This window comes from Pantherophis guttatus, chromosome 1, assembly GCF_059756535.1.
Source record: "Pantherophis guttatus breed Tessera chromosome 1, ASM5975653v1, whole genome shotgun sequence".
NCBI classification, from domain to species: Eukaryota; Metazoa; Chordata; class Lepidosauria; order Squamata; family Colubridae; genus Pantherophis; species Pantherophis guttatus.
Window position 1 is genome coordinate 301,324,849 of NC_142063.1, and position 18,313 is coordinate 301,343,161.

General features: G+C 36.9%; 1 protein-coding gene and 1 long non-coding RNA gene across 5 annotated transcripts in view; one reads left to right on the forward strand and one right to left on the reverse strand.

Annotated features, from left to right (window-relative positions):
- On the reverse strand, positions 1–8,571 carry LOC117671661 (uncharacterized). Its single transcript, XR_015731537.1, has 5 exons — positions 8,455–8,571; positions 5,525–5,617; positions 3,384–3,458; positions 2,844–2,905; positions 1–138 (listed from the first exon to the last, which is right to left on the reverse strand). It is a non-coding gene; the product is annotated as an uncharacterized LOC117671661 (long non-coding RNA).
- Positions 8,243–18,313, forward strand: part of BICRAL (BICRA like chromatin remodeling complex associated protein) — a 25,218-nt gene continuing 15,147 nt past the window's right edge. The window contains exons 1-2 of one of the 4 annotated variants that reach the window (XM_034427701.3): positions 8,243–8,836; positions 16,632–16,680. In XM_034427701.3, coding sequence (XP_034283592.2) covers positions 16,637–16,680 — 44 coding nt within the window. In that variant the 5' untranslated portion in view covers positions 8,243–8,836; positions 16,632–16,636. Of the gene's footprint in view, positions 8,837–15,256; positions 16,531–16,631; positions 16,681–18,313 lie in introns of those variants that run through there. The other 3 variants (XM_087883225.1, XM_034427702.3, XM_034427703.3) reach the window with 3 other exon arrangements.

Below are 18,313 nucleotides of genomic sequence, written 5' to 3' on the forward strand. Positions count from 1 at the left end.
GCTAATTTGGTCTAGTGGTTAAGGAACAGGCTAGAAACTGGGACAGCATGAATTCTAGTCCTGCCTTAGCCATGAAAGACAGCTGGGTGACTCTGGGCCAGTGACTCTCTCAACCCGACTCATCTTACTGGATTGTTGCTGTAGGAAAAATAGGAGGAAGAAAGAATTTTAGATATGTTTGCCGCCTTGAGTTATTTATAAAAAAATCAAGGCGGGATATAAACAAACAAGCAAATAAATGAGTCAGAGATTCATGGTGCCAACCCTCATGCTTCATGAGGGACAGTTTCAAGGCAAGCTTCATGGACTCCCTGGCATCTTTACATCCCTATCCAGCATCACCCATGAGTAGAGAAAAAACTGATTATTCTTCCTTCATAACCTCACAGCAATCTTGGAGAACTTAAATGCTCCTTTCATCTTTATCTTCTGGGTATTCAACCCTTTCTCTCTCTCTCTGTTATGTGCCATAGGACTATCAATCTGTAAAAAAACCCTAACCTACAAACTGCCCAGTGATCACATGCACATTGGTACCATCCCCTCTATCAGACTTTCCTCCTAGTAAACAGGAGAGTATTCATTTAATAAACAAACTCCTCAGAACCTTGTTAAATAATCTATATGCTATTAAAACTCTGTTACCTTTAACTGGTGGAAATGGTGTATCACAAGGCAAAATCTTTTCAGCCAAGGTACTTCAAATAAACTAACTTACAGAATGCTAGGACCCATTGCTTCCTAGGAAAATAAATTTGGAAAAGTTGTGGCTGCTTTACCACTGCTGGGCTGTTGCTGCTTCAGCCCTGCCACTGCCATGCTGCTGTAGTCACATGATCCTCATTTTCAACATTCCTGAACAAATTCCTGGCCTTTCCTGCAATCCCCTGTTCCCTCCCCCACCAACCAGCAGCTCTCTGCTGGGAAGGGAAGGAAGGATAAAGGGAGAAATGAAGAAATGGAAGGAAGAGAGAGGGATGAAAGAAAGATGAAAGGAAAAAGGGGAGAAGGGGAAGGGAGGAAGCAGCAAAACAAAGAGGGAAAGCAAGCAAGATAGGAAGGAACAAAGGAAAGGGGAGGTAGGTAGGAAAGAGGTGGGAGAACCTGAAGAAGCCAAATTCTTCCCCTCTTCAATGTCCACTTTTCACTAGTTATACATAAAATTATGATTTGACATTCCATAGGCTTGGTAATCCATCAGCCATAAATCCTTGAGCTATTATTATTATTATTATTACTTTAAAGTCTTTCAGTTTAGAAAATAATATACTTCTGTAAACAATATGGTAAGAAGGGGAAGTATGTCTTAATTAAACCTGTTTCCCCCAGCATCCCATTCCTAGAAGTTAAGCATAAAAGTTCTAGATGAACATAAAAGTTCATCTAGACCAGGGGTGTCAAACTCAAGCCCCACGGGCCTGAGGGGTCCTTAAATCTGGCCCGTGGGGCCAGCCTGGAAATATTAAAGGACTGGCCTGCAGTCCATTTAATCTACAATCAACGATCTATAATTGACAGCCATTTCTATTTACTATCTTGGAAATTTACCTCTACTGTAAGTTCTTGTATTATCATGTTGTTTATGCTATTGTATTTTTATTATTAGTTGAATAATAAAAATACAATAGTATAAATAGCTTTTCTGCCAGGAAAAGCAATTTACTATTAAACAATGGGGTATAAATTTAGAAATAAAAAGTTTAGTGGAGTATGAATAATAAGTAATAAATGTTTGCCCATAATATCTGATAGAAGAGATACGAAAATGGTTATAGTAAAGAACTGCGGAAAGAAAGAATGGAAAAAAACACATCTTGAGCCTGTGTCAAACGCCCACCATGGACATGCCCACCCAGCCACACCCACCATGGACACGCCCAGCACCGGCCACACAGACACACATGGCCTCTGAGGTCAAACACAATCCTGATGTGGCCCTCAATGAAATCAAGTTTGACGTCCCTGATCTAGACAGCAATCCAGATACAATTAATAGAGTTGGAAGGTCTTCTAGTCCAACCCTCTGTTAAGGCAGGAGACCTTATGCCATTCCAGACAAATGGCTGTCCAGTCTCTTCTTAAAAGCTTCCAGTGATGGAGCACCCACAACTTCTGAATACAAGTCATTCCACTGGTTAATTGTTCTCACTGTTAGGAAATTTCTCCTTAACTCTAGGTTGCTTCTCTCTTTGATTAGTTTCCATTGTTTCTTGTCTTGCCTTTTAGTGCTCTGGAGAATAGGTTGACCCTCTCTTCTTCGTGGCAGCCCCTCAAATTAGGAGATTTTTATTTCAGATCCTTCAGATCAGCTTACAATTGAATTTATATATACTGGATTTGAAAGAGAGGGAGGGAAATGAAACATTTACTTTTTTCTTTCCTTATCTTTCTGGATATTTTTCACTGAAGTAAATGGCTTAAATTCATAGTTAGCTGCCAATTCAGAACCTCAGTTCTAGACAATAATGTATAAGGCAAGAAGAAAGCATTGGAGAGAATTCCATTTTACCCTGCACAAATTTCCTGAAATAGCAGGAAAAAATAGTACCTTTTCAGCATAATAAAAACTAGCTATTCCCTAGTAGGACATTTCCATGCTATAGTTTTCCTACCTCCCTGTCTCTCATAAAGCAATTTAAAATTGACTGGCAATTACATTGACCTTGAAATGTAAAGACAACATAATCCAATCAGTGCTCTGTTTCACCTCTTCCCCTTCCGGCTGATTAATGGAAGAATGCAAAGAAAATAAAATCTGTGCCTAGTGCTTAAGTTACCACATGTCATGGAGTAAAATCACTCCCAATCACAATGAAATGAAATACATTTCTAATGTCTCTCACCTATATTTTTCAATACGTTTTGGGGTAGATTTACTTGATTGTTTAAAAGAAAACCCGAGAATCTGGGAATGAAGTTAAAAAGCTATGTGAGAAATCGCAATTACTGAGAATGTAAACAAACAAACAAACAAACAAACACAATGACATAATTCTGCAGGTTTCTATTCTAAAGTGTAAAATTCTGCTTGCAAGATCTTTTTTCCCAGAATTCCCCAATCAGAAATAATTATAGTATGTTGCCACTATAACCTGCTATCCTCTAGGTTGTCTGGGTGAGGAGTTCTTAAATGTTCTATCTAGGACTCATTTTGTCCCAGTTCCAGGTAATTTCTTATTACTTCTTTGAATAGATTCTTGGGATTCAGCACATATTTATTTAAAATGGAGAAAGATTATCTGGGCATTCTGTTTGGATGTCCATAAGCAAGCCTCCCCCCCCCCCAAAGATTCACAGAATAGGACTCTGACTTGCTTTGCCCAAAATAAACTTCCATCTATGACGTCTGAGATTTAGCTAACAAATTAGATATTATCCATTACCAACTGGTTCTTGGTGGAACTAAAGGTCCAATCTGGCTTTCTTCAGTTCTTCCTTTGAATTGCATAGGAGAAACTCTTTTTGGGAAACAAAAGTAGAGGTCAGTTAATAAAGTGCTTTAGAGTACATTGAAGTGCATACCAAAAGCAGAGTTTTGTCTCAATTACTCCGATGCCTTGTCACCATTCTGCTATTACATCTAAAAGGCCCTATAACCATGATGGTTCGCCAGAACCCTCTTCCGGGTCTGGCGTGTGAACGGGCGAACGGAATCCGGAAGTGCATGCGCACAGCGGCTAGCTGCTCTCTTCCAGGTCCCTGTGCTCCAGCACATGGCTGGGGGCGGATTCACGAGCGTGTGCTCCAGGTTCAGTACTTGGTGCCGAAAAGGTTAACCATCACTGCCCTATAGGTTTTGAAGGTGAAAGGTTAACATGACAGCAACTATCAGATGCCTGACCCCAGTTGCATATTTCTGTGACTGAATTGGTAGATGTAGTTTCAAATAAATCTGAGCAGAGACAGAAATAAATATATCAGTTATCTAAATAAAAATGAAAACACATCAGCGATCTTAGAATACACTAAGTTCAGAAAGCTTAGTGTTTAGTGAAAGCTCAGAGTTTAAGAAAGCTCTGTAAATTATGAAGTACACTTAATTTAGGACTTATGATGGTTTATACCTAAAATAAATAAAACTAAATCTAAGTCTGAAGAACTTTGTTGTTACCTATGTTGTTACCATTTAAGATAGTTAAAATATTCTTGATCCTTAACTCAGAGGAATGTTAAAATGTCTTGACTCTGTAGTTTAGCTTGCATACATGCAATGCAATCCAATGATATAAATTCTTCTCTTAAAGTATAACTGAACTCAATAAGGTTTACATTTGAAATATATAATGGGAAAGATCTCAATAAATTATTTCTCAGCAATCAGACATCACACTCTTAAGCTATGTCTATGTTTTGAAGTGCATGTATATAGGTACTTGAAGAAAAGCATAGCTTAAACTTCTTTCTAAAAATAGTGGAAGCAATAGTAACAAGGATGGGGGATTAGAGTTTTCCCAACAGTTATGAAATTAGCAATTTTTCCTTCAAGAAAGTTTTTTGCTGAATAGCACACAAAAGAAAATAGAGCAGGGATGTCAAACTCAAGGCCCGCGGCCCAGATGCAGCCCATGGAGTGCTTAGATCTGGTCCACAGGGCCACCCTGGAAACAGTGAAGGACTGGCCCACAGTGCCTCTGCCAGTGAAAACAGAGGTTGGGGGATGCATGCGACCCCTCCAAGCCCCATTTTTGCTGGCAGAGGGCTGCAGGAAGCAGTTGCGGCCAAAAACGGAGCTCAGGAGAGCGCTCGGGCCACCACAGGTGGCCACCACATGCTCATATAGCCTCTTTTTAAATACTTCAAATGGAAAGTCTACCAGTCTTGGATGGTCTCGGTGAACTGCTCTTACTATTAGCAGTTTTTTCCTGATGGCCAAATAAAATTATTTTCTTGTAAAATGCTCAGTTTGTGATACATCAAGATCCTTTTGGCATTTGGCTTTTGCTCAATGTTTCTGTTTGACAAGATTCTGTTGAATCTTAATACTTCCTATAAGCTGGAAGAATTTCATGAAATACATCATTGAATGCTTTGAAGTTGGGATACTGTATCCATACTCCTGTGATCAATTAAACTGGTATTCTCTCAGAAAAGAAGATTAATTTGGCTTGCCATTACTTGTTCATTGTGGTTCTTGCCAAGCAATGCCTTATTTTCTAAATCCTGACAAACTGACTACTCAATAATTTGTCCCTTGATCTGTGTCAACATCAAGCTGTCCTGCCTTAATTATTTAGCTCATGGTTTTCTCCTCTTTTGAAGACAGGAAAACATTAGGTCTACTTCACTACACCTATCCTTTATGATCTTCAAAGGTCCTAAGAGAGATCTTGAGATTATGTCTGCAGATTGTTAATGGTCGCTAGGTACATCTTATTTATTTATTTTGAGTTGCTGTACCATACTTTCACATATTGTTTTAATGCAGCGGTTCTCAACCTGGGGGCCGCGACCCCTTTGGGGGTCAAATGGCCATTTCACAGGGGTCGCCAAAGCCCTCTCTCGCCCCCCCCACGCCTTCACTCACCCTCACCCTCTGCCTCTGTTGGATCGCCCGGTCGCCGTTCGCTTACCCCGCCCACTCCCAATCTATTGCTGGCTCCGGAGTCCCAGCTGATGGCTAGACGGGAAAAAAAACTTTAAATTCTTGCCGCGGGGCTTCAAAGAGCTAGCTGCAAAGAGGTAAATTCCTGGAGCAAGTTTTTTTCCCCCTAGCTATGCAGAAAAGAGAAAGCGAAAGCAGGGTCTTAGCTGCAACGTGACAAAATGAGGCAGAGAGATTTCTTTTTCTTTTTCCTCACCAAAAAAGGTAGGTACAAAACTGCAAACAATGGGAAATTTAGGGCAAGAGGAGGTTCAAGATTTTAAAACACAAAAGAAAAAAAGCTCTATTTAACTAGGGAATTGTAATAATTGAGATACTATTAATTGTATATTGTGTTGAAAGCAGAAATGGTTAAGTTGTGGTTTGGAGGAATATATGGGGGAAATTATTTGGTTTATTATTATTGGTAAATATAATTAATTGATTTGTAAGAAATTGGATTGCATGGAAATAATTGGAATATTCATGTTCATATTGATTAATATACAAAAAAGATAGTTATATAACTAATTGATTTATATTAAAATGTTGAATTTGTATTAAACAACTGTATTACATAATTAACCAATGTGAGGATGGATATAAAAATAGATGACAATGCGAAGGGGTATAATATAGAATAGAAGGGAAAAATTGAATTTGATTAAGATTAGAGATGAGGATGAAGGGTAATATTGGTTTTTTTTAAAAAATAGATGAGGAATAAATATGGTAAAAAGGAAATATAGAAATTGTAAATTTAATTGAAATGACTAAATACTGTGTTGGAAGAAATATCCTTCTGGGTTCTGCTCCAAGTGGGGAAAAAGACACTGGAAACATGGAGACTGCTTGGAAAGATGGTTTAATGGTGGACAGGATCACATGGCTTGATATGGCCCATTGTGTTAGTTTCTGTTGCTATTGTGTTGCAAATGTCCTTTGACAAAGGATTGACTTTCTGCCTCTGGCCCATTAACAAAGGGTGGGGGGCAGGAAGGTGGGAGCTGCTTTGTCTGTAAAATATGCTTCTCCATTTCTCATCCAGGTAGGGAAATATAATATTCTGCCTTTTTAATATTTCCCAAAATATTTCATTCTTCTAGGAAAGGGGTGGGTGCTAACCTCCTACAACTGTTTAAATTTGTGAACCGGCCAAATACTCTGTTCAAAGAAAATACATTGTATGTTTGTATGTGTGTTTCTAATTATTGCTATTTATTGCTATTTGTTCTCTTTTATTCTTTAAAGTTTAACAATTAATTCTTTATCTTAATATCTTAATATTTGTTTGGGGTTGGCTTTCTTCCCTTTCATCTTTTTTATTGTACAGCAATCTTTCTCCTCAAACCTACCACCTCTGTCTTTTCTTTCTTACTTACTTTCTCTTCCCCCCTCTTCTTCTTCTCCCTACTTCCTCTTTCTTTCTCTTTCTCCTCCTCTCTTCCTCCCTCTCCTTCACTCCTACTCTAATTTCCCTTCCCTTCCTTCATCCCTCTCTATTGCTGTATCCTTTTATGCATATGGACTACTCAGAGGGCTGAAAAAGTTATTTTTGACTGGTCCTCGCACTTTTGACCAGTCCTCGAATTTACGACTGTCCTCACATTTTACGTTTTTTGCCCTATCTTATACCATGTTGAAGAGAAGCAGTTGTGAAATGAGTGACATGGTTGTTAAGAATGCTGCATGGGCATAAATGTGAGGATGGTCATAAGTGTGAGGATCAGTCAAAAGTGCGAGGACCTGTCAGAAATGACTTTTTTCAGCCCTCTGAGTAGTCCCTATACATATAGCCATGACCACCCGGTCACATGACCAGCTAGCCACGCCCACCCAGTCACATGACTTCCAAGCCATGCCCACAAAATAAGCCATGCCCACAGAACCGGTAGTAAAAAAAATTAGAACCCACCCTTGGTTGGGGGTCACCACAACATGAGGAACTGTATTAAAGGGTCGCGGCATTAGGAAGGTTGAGAACCACTGTTTTAATGGGAACATTTCAACACAATTCCTCCTGGTGCTGAAGACAGAAGCAAAGTAAGATCTGAGATCTGCTCTTTCCCTTTCACCTCTTACTATTCTGCCAACCTCTTAACAGCTGGTTCATACCTTCCTTTTTCCTACTGACAAATGAACTCTTTTTTTTTTGCAGTTAACTTTCCTTTGCAAGTCTAAATTCCTTTTGCAATTCAGCCTTTCTTACTTTTGTTTCTAAATTGACCCAAAAGAAACAACTAAGTTTATATCTTTTTCTTAGTATTCTGAAACATTTATGAAGCCCATTAAAACGAACCAATCCATGGTAGTTTTAAATATTTCAGTGCACAATGAAAAAAAAAAACCCTTTAAATCAAAATAATGAATATATTTCCATTTCTATATTTATCTTTGTATTTGGATAGCATTAACTATATATATTATTTTGAAGGTCTGGGGGACTAAAAAAGATGCATTATATACTCTAAACTTAAATTTGCTGTGTTGCAACTGGCAACTCTATTTTGACAGCATGTTGACAAGCATAGCAATAATAATGAGAAAGAAGTCAGGACCGAATAAAGTTGGTAGGACTGTGCATGGGCAGCTTTCATTTTTTGTTTTACCTCTAACATGCAGTTCCGTTTAAAATAATCCCAAACCGTTTCCACTTCCTTTGTTTACGTCATTTGAGGGAGGGAAGAAAAGGGGAGAATTTAAGTTAAAGCAGTGTTTTTCTTGTTTTCTCAAAAAAAAAAAAAAAATGCAGCGGCGGACCAAAGGGGTTGGTAAATCGCAACGTTGGTTCCACTAGACGAGGACACTCAGTCATTTCCCGATTAACTAAAAGTAAAGTTTTTGCTTTCCTGCGAAGGGTCAAGAGATTATACCTTTCAAGCCTCAAACTCAGCTTCTTTTTTTTTCAAAGCAAACCCAATCTTTCGAAAGTGTCTTCTTTGCCCAGCGTAAAGGCAGGCAGGCAGGCAGGCAGCAGCAGCAGCAGCAGCGAGCGATAGTTCAGTACCGCCGCTCCTAATAATGTATGTGAATGCGGTAGCGGCGTCCCCGCAGCCTCTGAGCCTCTCTCCTCGCCTTGTAGCTGGAACTCCCGCACTGGGCTCTCGCTATCCTCGCTCTCTCTTCCTTGCTCGCTCGCTCGCTCGCTCCCTCTCTCCCCCCTCCCTTTCTCGCTCTCTCGCTCTCTCTTACACTGCCAGCCCCTGATGTGATGGCGAAGAAACCCCGTTGACAAGGCACTGCTTTTTCATGACGGTGAGTTTCCCTTTGAGTGTATTATAATTTTGTGATAAAAATTTCAAGGAAGAAAAAAAACACACAACCTCCTTCCTCCCTTCCTTCGGGGAGGGAAAAGAGAGGGGGGGAAATCTATCTCCAGACAGACAGAAAAGAAAGAGGAGCAAATTAACAACCAGGAGTTGCCAAAACCAGGATATTAGGTTTCAGCCCAGAGAGCTATTGGCTCTGGGGCTAGGTATATAAATATATATCTGGAGAGAGAGGAGAGGAGAGGAGAGAGAGGGAGAGAGAGAGAAGGGGGGGGACATAGGGAGGAAGAAGAAGGAGAAGAGAAAAGAAGAAGAGGAGGAGGAAGAGAGGAAAGGAGGAGGAGGAGGAGGGCGATTTTGCGCGGGTGGTGCTTGGTGGGCAGATGTTAATTCACATGGAAATGAAATATTTATTTCTTTTGCAGGAAGAGGCTGTGGTGGTGGCTACTGAGGGCACCTCCAAAATGTGATTCTTAAAGGGGGAGAGGCAAACAAGGAGGGAGAGAGAGCGAGAAGAGAGAGAGGGGGGGGAGAGAGAGAGGACAGATAAGGTTTCAGGGCTAGGCTGATAGCTGCAAGGTGGGCGGCGGGAGAGGATGGGGGGGCTGCCCCTCTCTCGCGGAGGCCATGCAAATGTAGAGAGGAGGAAGAAAAGCCCCTCTTTTAATGACTCACTGATTGAGCCGGTTTAAAATTAGTTATTGTTTTGTTTGGGCTTTTTTTTTTCTCCTGGCCACCCCCTTGGCCGTCGAGAGAGGGAGAGAAAGTGTGCCTGTGTGTGTGTGTGTATGTGTCTGCCAGTGTGACTGAGGGTGTGTGTGTCTGAGGAAGAGGGGAATCAAGTGTGTATGTGTGTGTGTGAGAGGGAGAGGGAGAAAGAAAAATAATCTTTTCAAATCTCCTCCCTCTTTTTTTCCCCCCTCGTTTCTTTGCTTTTCTCTAAAGCTCTCTGGTCTGTGGAACACTTTTTCTTCCTCCTCCTCAGGAAAATGGAGACGCTCCGTCTTCTCGCTCCTGGGCGGGAGGCTGCCGAGGATTTTTCTTTTCTTTTGCCTCCCCGGCTGGATTTGTTTTCAGCGACCATCTCTTACCATCTCCTACTCATTTTCACCGCCTTTCTAGCATGGGTTGCGCTTTTTGACGGGGATTCTTTTTTTTCCTTCTTAATTTCGTTTCTTATTACTATTTTTTTGTCTCCAGTTTCCTCCGATTTCTTGTCTTTGCGTCATTGTTTCAAGGAATGGAAATGGTGATTTGTTTCGGTGTATGTAATTCTGGGTCGGTAGGATTTAAAATCCTTTTCGGTTGTAATTTATGTTTTTTTTTTTAAAAGCTGCAAGTATAATAAATATTCTACATCTATAACAATGCTTTCGTTTTTGCCTTTCGAAGACTCCGTTATCTGTATCTGGCATGAGATTAACCTTCCAAAAAATGATAAGTGAATTGGTTTTGGTTAAACCTGGAGGGGAGGGAGAGAAATATATAAAGAATGGATTGAAAATCCGTTGGATCATTTTTGATGCGTTTTTTTCTTTTTAATCGAAACGAAGAAGTTGAGGAGTGGGCAATACTCTTAATAGGGAATGCAAGTACAGTAGATTTACAGAAATGGTCGAATTTTGGTGAGGGAAGGACGAAGGAAACTCAGGCCTTTGTGTTTTTATCAGGCTTAATTTCATCCTCCCTAAATTGTATAATCTAGGAGATTTTCCGAATTGAACATGGTTTTCCAAAACTCAGTCGACGGAGCCAATTTTTCCTCACAAGAGTCCCTTTTCTCCGTGCCGGTCTCGTGTTTCGCCGGCTGGAGGGTCAGGGAGAAGGGAAGATGGCGCTGCCTGGCCATCGGCCAGGATTTGTGGCGCAGTTCCTTCTCTTTCGTTCCCTGCCGCCGCCATTTTGAAATGCTTTTAATACGAGGCTTTCCCCTTCGGCTGGGGCGTCGTCTTCCTCTACTTCGTGGAGTTGCTTTCCATCTCTCAAAGTAGAGCAAAAATGGAAACGGGGACCTTCTTCACCTTTATGAAATGGATTTCCCAAAGGGTGAAATATCTTCTGAGACAAATTTAATTTGTCTGGAGAGAAAATCGTACGGAGGTTGAGGGTGCCACGTATTTTAATGCTTTTAACAATTACAAGCCCGATTTCTTCTTGTATAGGACAACTAGCATTCGTTTTAAAAAGTTCTTCCGTCTTTATTTTCATTTATAAACTATCTTCTTACGAAGAATACTAGTGGTTATGGGGACAAATGGCAATTATCACTTCTGTTAAATGATGTGAACTCCTTTTATAGAAATTACCATCTTGTGTTCCCCACCAGATTGGGCTGTAAATCCTTGAAATAGTTCAGCTTCGAATGTATAAATCACATAGAGAAAAATATCTATGTGATGCAAGTAACTTTAAAGACAAGCAGCGTGTGATCTGTGGATTAAAAATGGAGGACCTTGGGAAATTGGATGGCCTTTCAAATTTTTTTATAATTACACAATTTTACATGTGTCAGTGAGGTCCTTTTCCAGAAAACCTAGTAAGGGAGCATAATAAAACTTGACTACAGTTTTTCCTACCTTCCACTGTCATTAGATTTCTGTTTTTGAAGGCTTCGTAAAGAAGTAAAATATATTTATTTAAAATACAAGTAGTCTTAAATTCTGTCATCTCAAAATACTTAATTGAAGTGGTGGCAAGTGTTAATATAACTGGTCTTTTGTTTATTTTTTTAGATATTCAATTTCACAGGAAACAAAATGGGCAAACAGTAGTAGATATATTGCATTTTCCAGTAATTTTCTACTATTAAGTCTTTCTTTGATCTTCTAATTTTTCAGAATTAATTAAAACCTTTTGAATAAATGTAAGAAACGATTAATATTAGGAAACAATTGGCTTGATTAAATTTAATGTGACAGCAATGAAGTTAATTCCATCTATTTGTAGAGCCATTAATTTCCTCAATGGAAAAAAGATGATTTGGACTTGGTTTATTATTATGTTTCCTAATAAATAACTGATGCAATAAATAAATAAGAGTAGTTCTTCAGCAAAGTTCTAAGTGTTAGTGTTGATCATTAGGCTACATCTTTCATTGCTTTTTGGCATTCTAAACTGGAGAGTGCAGTTACCATTGCACCTAGGCAATTCTTTAAAAGAGGTTTGTCTAGCACATTGGTTTAGTAGTTGTCTTAATATATTTGGTGTAAAATATATCGAGAAATCAAGGAAAAAGATTAAATTAAAAAATTCAGATACATTGTTTAGTAACATTTCAGTTTTCCTTCCAGGAATTATTGTACATTTTTCTGTGTAATCCCCCTCCCCCACCCATTTAAAATATTTAATAGCAGTTTAGTAAATATATAGTAAATTCAATAAAATACCTGACTTCATTAAGTCTCATGAAAGAAAAGGAGTTCTTATTTGGCAAGTAATTTAAATGGCATCAAAGAAACTAACTTTGAAAGGAGACATTGTGAAAAATTGTATTTTAATTGGGCATATACCTGGCATATACTTCATTTTAGTTAAATATGTTTTGTTAGGCCTAGATTTATGCAGCATGCATATTTTTCAAACACTGAAAAGATGAGCTTCTGGGTATATTTATCATTTCCAGCAGCAGATCTTACCACATAGAAATCCCAGGACACAGTATTTATGTTCAAAGGGTGACATTGATTTCTATTAATGTTTCCTCGTGCTAGAAACCACCTTAAATCTAAAAGCAAACCATACTTTCAACCAGAAATGTTTCTTTTTTCTAAGATACGTAAAAAAGCTTTACATCATGTATAAAACACATATAGAAAGAAATTATGGGAATTGGCAAGTAATGAGAATACCAGTTTATAACATATATAAATTTTGTCCATTTGATAATTGGCCCAGACTACTAAAACTAATTTACATAAAAGCTTATTTAGCTTTTATGAGATAGTGCTTATTTGTTCTGCCAATCTTAGGAGTGCTGCTTCTTATTCATATACAGGTAAAGTTAACATTTACTCATATTCTCAATCATGGTTATAATTCATATGTAGCACAGGTGGTGTTCACAGTTTAGACATTCACAATCTTTTATTATGTCATTTTGATAAAATAAAAAAACTTTTGAAGAACTTAGTTTATCAATTCTTTGGGAAAGTCTAACTATTAGAATAATAGCACAACAGAAAAAAACCATTTTCAACCAGTTGTCTAATTTTAGATTTATTTCTGAATAGTGTAATTTGTATTAAAGAAATTACAAAATTAAAAACTGAAAACATCCTGTTTTGACACTGCAATTGGGCTACCCAGTAGTGCTTCATATTCAAATCTAAAGAAGTTCCTTGATGTGTAGGAGAGGCCCATACAGCTACCTTTTGGTATCAGATCTAAAGTTTTATACTGTGCAGCCCTAATCTGTTAGTCATAAATCTTGGTTTACAGCAGTCACTTTTTCATAGATGGATTCCCCACCAGTAAACCGTGGCAAATTTGAAATTTGGTATAATGGGAAGCAGGCATCTATACTTCTATAATGTAATCATTTCTGTTTCTAACAATTTTAATTGCTTTGTTTCAAGTAGAATAAAAGATTGCTTGTTCTATTTTTATTCTTTTTAACTAGAATTTATAACTGATAAATGATTACATTTGTTTTACTTTGTTACAAAACACAAAGGATGGTATGAAAGATTCAGTGTACGTATATGCATTTGTAGATTATGCAAATACACATAATGAGCATGTGCAGATTTTTTAATTTTTTATTCTGAATCTAAAGAATAATGTGGCAGTTGTTAACTGATAACCAATCTTCAATTTATTTATATGTCCCTATTCCAGTATGTGAGCTGGACATACACTGGGAAACATATAAGGCCGATGATACTGTCTAGCTTTAAGCTCACAATCTAGAGAAGCTATAGATACACTGCCACACTACCAGAAGTATAAATGCAAACTAATGAATAACTTGACAACTTCTCACAAATAAATTGTCAGGAGTAAAATTAATGTGCAAGAGGAAACAATATGTTTCCAATTTCCTGCATTCCAGTAGAAATTACCAAAACGTATACAAGCACATTTAATATGTAGTAGAACCTTTTATACATGGACATTCTGCAACTTCTGAGGGGCAAAAAGCATTGTATTATAGTATATGAACAATCCAGTGAGTGGAAATCTGATTAGGGAGTGCTTTCTCTACCTTTCATTTGATTAAAGGAACACATACTCGGTGTATATAGGGAATTACACATTCTTACTCCATAGACGTTGGTTGTGTCATTTGTGTTCATGTCTCCTCCCATCTATCTATCCAAGTAAGAAAATAGTAATATTTGATACTTTATTTTATATTTAAGCCAATGCTTGAAAATATACATATTAAAAAAGCTTACATATATTCTTCATAACAATGGGAGACAAATGATAGACAACGTGTTTGTAATAATACTAATTTATCCTTGAAATACTACTATGCAATAAGCTATCGAGATGCTGAATCTAATGCAATGTCCATTGCTTAACATAATTTTATCAAAATAATATCAAACAATTTCAAACTGCTGTAAGTAACATAGAATATAGTAACATTCTTATACTTCAAATAATAATTTGGCATATGGATATAGATGTATGGAATTACTGTCTAGAAAAAGATTGGATTCTACTAAGCTATGTTTTTTTAAAAACATGTTTTCTTTAATAAAATTTGGTTGAGTTTACAATGTGCTAAAGAAACAATTTCATGGTTTTAAATAAAATGTGAAAATATATAGAGAGAATACAGTTGATCAGATTAAACATCCCTAAAGGATGTATACAAAAACCTACAGAGATAAAATAAATTTGAGGAAGGAAAGAAAAAAAAGAAAGAAAGAAAGAAAAAAGAGAGCCAGTTTAGTGTAGTGGTTAAGGTGCTGATCTAGAAACCCGGAAACAGAGATCCAGGCTTGCTTTAGGCATGAAAAACCATTTACTTTCTCTTAGCCCAGCTCATAGGGTTGTTGAGGGGAAAGTAGAAGAAGGAAAGAGTATTGGTATGTTAGCCACCTTGAGTTGTATATGAAAAAAAGTGGGATAAATAAAAAAAAAAATGGAATGGGGTGGATAGAACAGAAGGAACAAGTTGCATTTTGTGTTAAATGTCAATTACACTGTGTTCTTTTGCAGCACTTTACTTTGCCTTGCAAAGGTGATGGCAGGAAAACAAGGCCAATTAAAACTATGAGGTGTAGTTCTTCCTTAAATCATTTATCTGTTATGCAGCCATTATATTCCAGAACAAAATCCTAATTGTCACAAGATCCAGGCACATGAAATAGTTGAGCTGTGCAGGAAGATAGATTAGATATCTCTTTGCTTTGGCTTTCCTATGCCTTTAAGAGCACTTTAGGTAATAAAGTCAGTACATGAGATATGAAGATGAAATGTTTTATTGGTTATGTTCTCTACATGCTTATATCCTTCATAATATATCACAATATCTAGCATATAAAGAGAATTTGAAATATAAGATTTCAGCTTCACAGAGGATATTTTTGAAAATCATAGTCTCTGAACCACATGTTGATATGTCCAACTCGGAGAGCTTTTGTACCTTTAAAATACATGTTCCACCTTGTCACTGTCTGCTCTTGTACTTCATAATTCACATCTATTGGAAAGATTTCATGAGAAAAAAATCGCAACAGTGATCAAAGTTGAAGCTATAAGATTCTTGATTGGAAGATGGAAAGCATGTTTGAAAATGTGGAGTGTGCAACTAGGAGACAGTTGTAGAATTCTCTGAACAAAGCATCTGGATGCACTTCAGGTGATTTAGGATCAGTCACGGACATACTATGGCACAATGAGCATGAATCAGCAGAAAGTCAGTATTTTCATTCATTTGGATGAAATAGAAAAATATGTTAGTAAATAATGCAATACATATCTGAATTTGGCAAATCTCTTGAGTTAGAAGAATAGAATGGGCAAATACACTCAGATTTGGGAATTATTTGTTGTGAGCCATCTAATAAACCTAACTGGTGCACCAAATAGCACAAACAATTCATCTCGTAAAACTGGAAACACTCTTAAACACACACACAGCTCTGCACTATTTATAATATTGTGTGTGACAAAAATCAATTAACAGTATAGAGTTGTGAATTAGCTAAAATGCAGTAAAAATAAGCCATTCACAGGCTAAACAAACAAATGGAACACACAAAAATAGATCAATGTGTGGAACATCATTCAATTTAGGTCCACATTGATTATACAAGACAAATAGGTAAATATTTTGGGGATGGTAGCAACATTATATTTTGACTTTTCCATGACAATACTTTGGGGAAGAAAAATTGAAAGATAGTACCAATACAAATTGGGATTTGGGTCTTCATTTCTGTTTTTAGGCTGTGGTCCAGAAATGCCTATACCTAGCTTGGATTACAGATACAGATTAGTAGTAGAAGTAAGCATGTATACTAATTTTAACTCTGCATTCATCAGCACACCTCAGATATCTGAGGGATTGGGAGGATTTTTGGAACAGATCTAAATCGTTCTTCAGAGGTGTGGTGGAGGAGGGCAACAATAAATAAGGAAAATTAGATTCCATATTACTGGATGTAGCCTACTACATAGTCACCTTCCAGTACAATAAACTAATATGGTAAAAACACTTTCATGGTAAATATATTTTGTAATTTCTTACATAAAACAGTCTTTCAGAAAAAGATAGTTTGAAATGTGTTGTATGTTACAATATGAATACTTTATTTTCTTCTTAGTTGTCATGGATGATGATGATGATGAAGCCTGTCTCTTTGATCTTATCGGGTAAGATTTTATTTTAGACACCTGTCCTTGAAAAATATTCAAAATTCATTTTAAAAGGAAAGCAAGTTAGATAAGCAACTTCAGTTTTAATATTTTATCCTCTGAAGCTTAATTTTATTTCACAATAAATAAATGATTTCCCCTCCAGGAAACTGGATTTAAAATTTTCAAAAAGAAGTAGGGAAGATTGATTTTTGTAATTTCCCTTTATTTCCTGCAGCTTCCAGTTTTTCTTGCCATTCTTCATTGTGCCAGATGAGTTTTTTAGGGGCACATTAAGCTGTAGAAGCAGAACTGGTGAAAATTCATTTTATTATGAGACCAGTGTTCTTTCTGCAGAGCATTTACCTCTGCTTCTCATATATGATGAAAAGGAAATAAAATTTGTATGCATAAATATCCAAAAAAGAAAAAGGAGAAAAAAAGGAAAGAAAATAGTAAAAAGATAAAAAAGATAGTTGCAGTAGGAAGGATACGGAACAAAACTGTATGGAGAGATGGCAAGGGAACTGACAGCATGGGAAAGTAGAATGATGCAAACCCTGTTTAGACATTAAACATAAAAATTCACTAGGGAAGCTCCTCTCAAGAAACAACTAATTTTTCAGACTAATTTTTATAGGCTTCTATGATTTTTATCAGCAAAATCTGCATCTGTATATATTGTCACCCATTAATTTGTTTCTGTTCTCAGATCATGTAAAACAAACATAATGTAGAACAAGCCCTTCCTTCTTCTAATTTAATATTATTTAAGAAAAGTCACTTTCATATTGGAAAATATTTTCATATACATTTACATATTTGCATCCCATTTTATTTTCATCTATATTAAATATAAAAAGAAAAAGTGAAATCTAAGTTCTTTTAAACCTAGGGCATGACTTAAAGTATGATAATACAATAGCATTATAAAAATTATGCAGATATTGGATAGAAGATTGTTGGGGATTGTTTATCTCATGCAGAATTTCATGGAACAGAAAAACAAATACAAGGAAGTAAATAAGTTGAGAATCTCCTCAAATTGTTTGTATGTGAGTTTAAATAATAGCCACCTAGTGAATCTTTCTTTTTGAGCATCTAGCAGGCAATAGATAGTCACCTGAATTTAGTTAATGATTTGGAGGTTGCAACTTTTTTGCTCTAGCAGATTTCATTTATAGAAGACTGGCAACCAATGAAATATATTTGGGTGAAAAATTAACTTGAAAAAATTCACCATATAAAATAGTAGTTTTTACTACTGATTATAATTTGCTGTATTATTTATACAAATACTGTATAAAAATTCTCTTGGTCGTATGAAATATTAACATAAACCAAGAGATGAAAAAGATAAATGTAAACAAATAGTTTCTGTTTATAAGCCAATTTATTTTTAAAATATAAATATGTCCTCAGGTCAACTTCATCTCTGGGTGGTTACAAAATCACAACCATGCATTTTGTGGGGGTAGTGGTGGTGGTAACAATATAAAAGCTTTCTGGGATGTTACTTGATTTCCCAGTTTAGCCTACAGTCCTGTCATTCCTTGGTAGTTCCCATCCAAATGCTAACCTGGTCCAAATCTGCTAGCCTTCCAAGTCTATAAGAGAAATACCATGTGCTGCTACCTATTGAAACAATTTA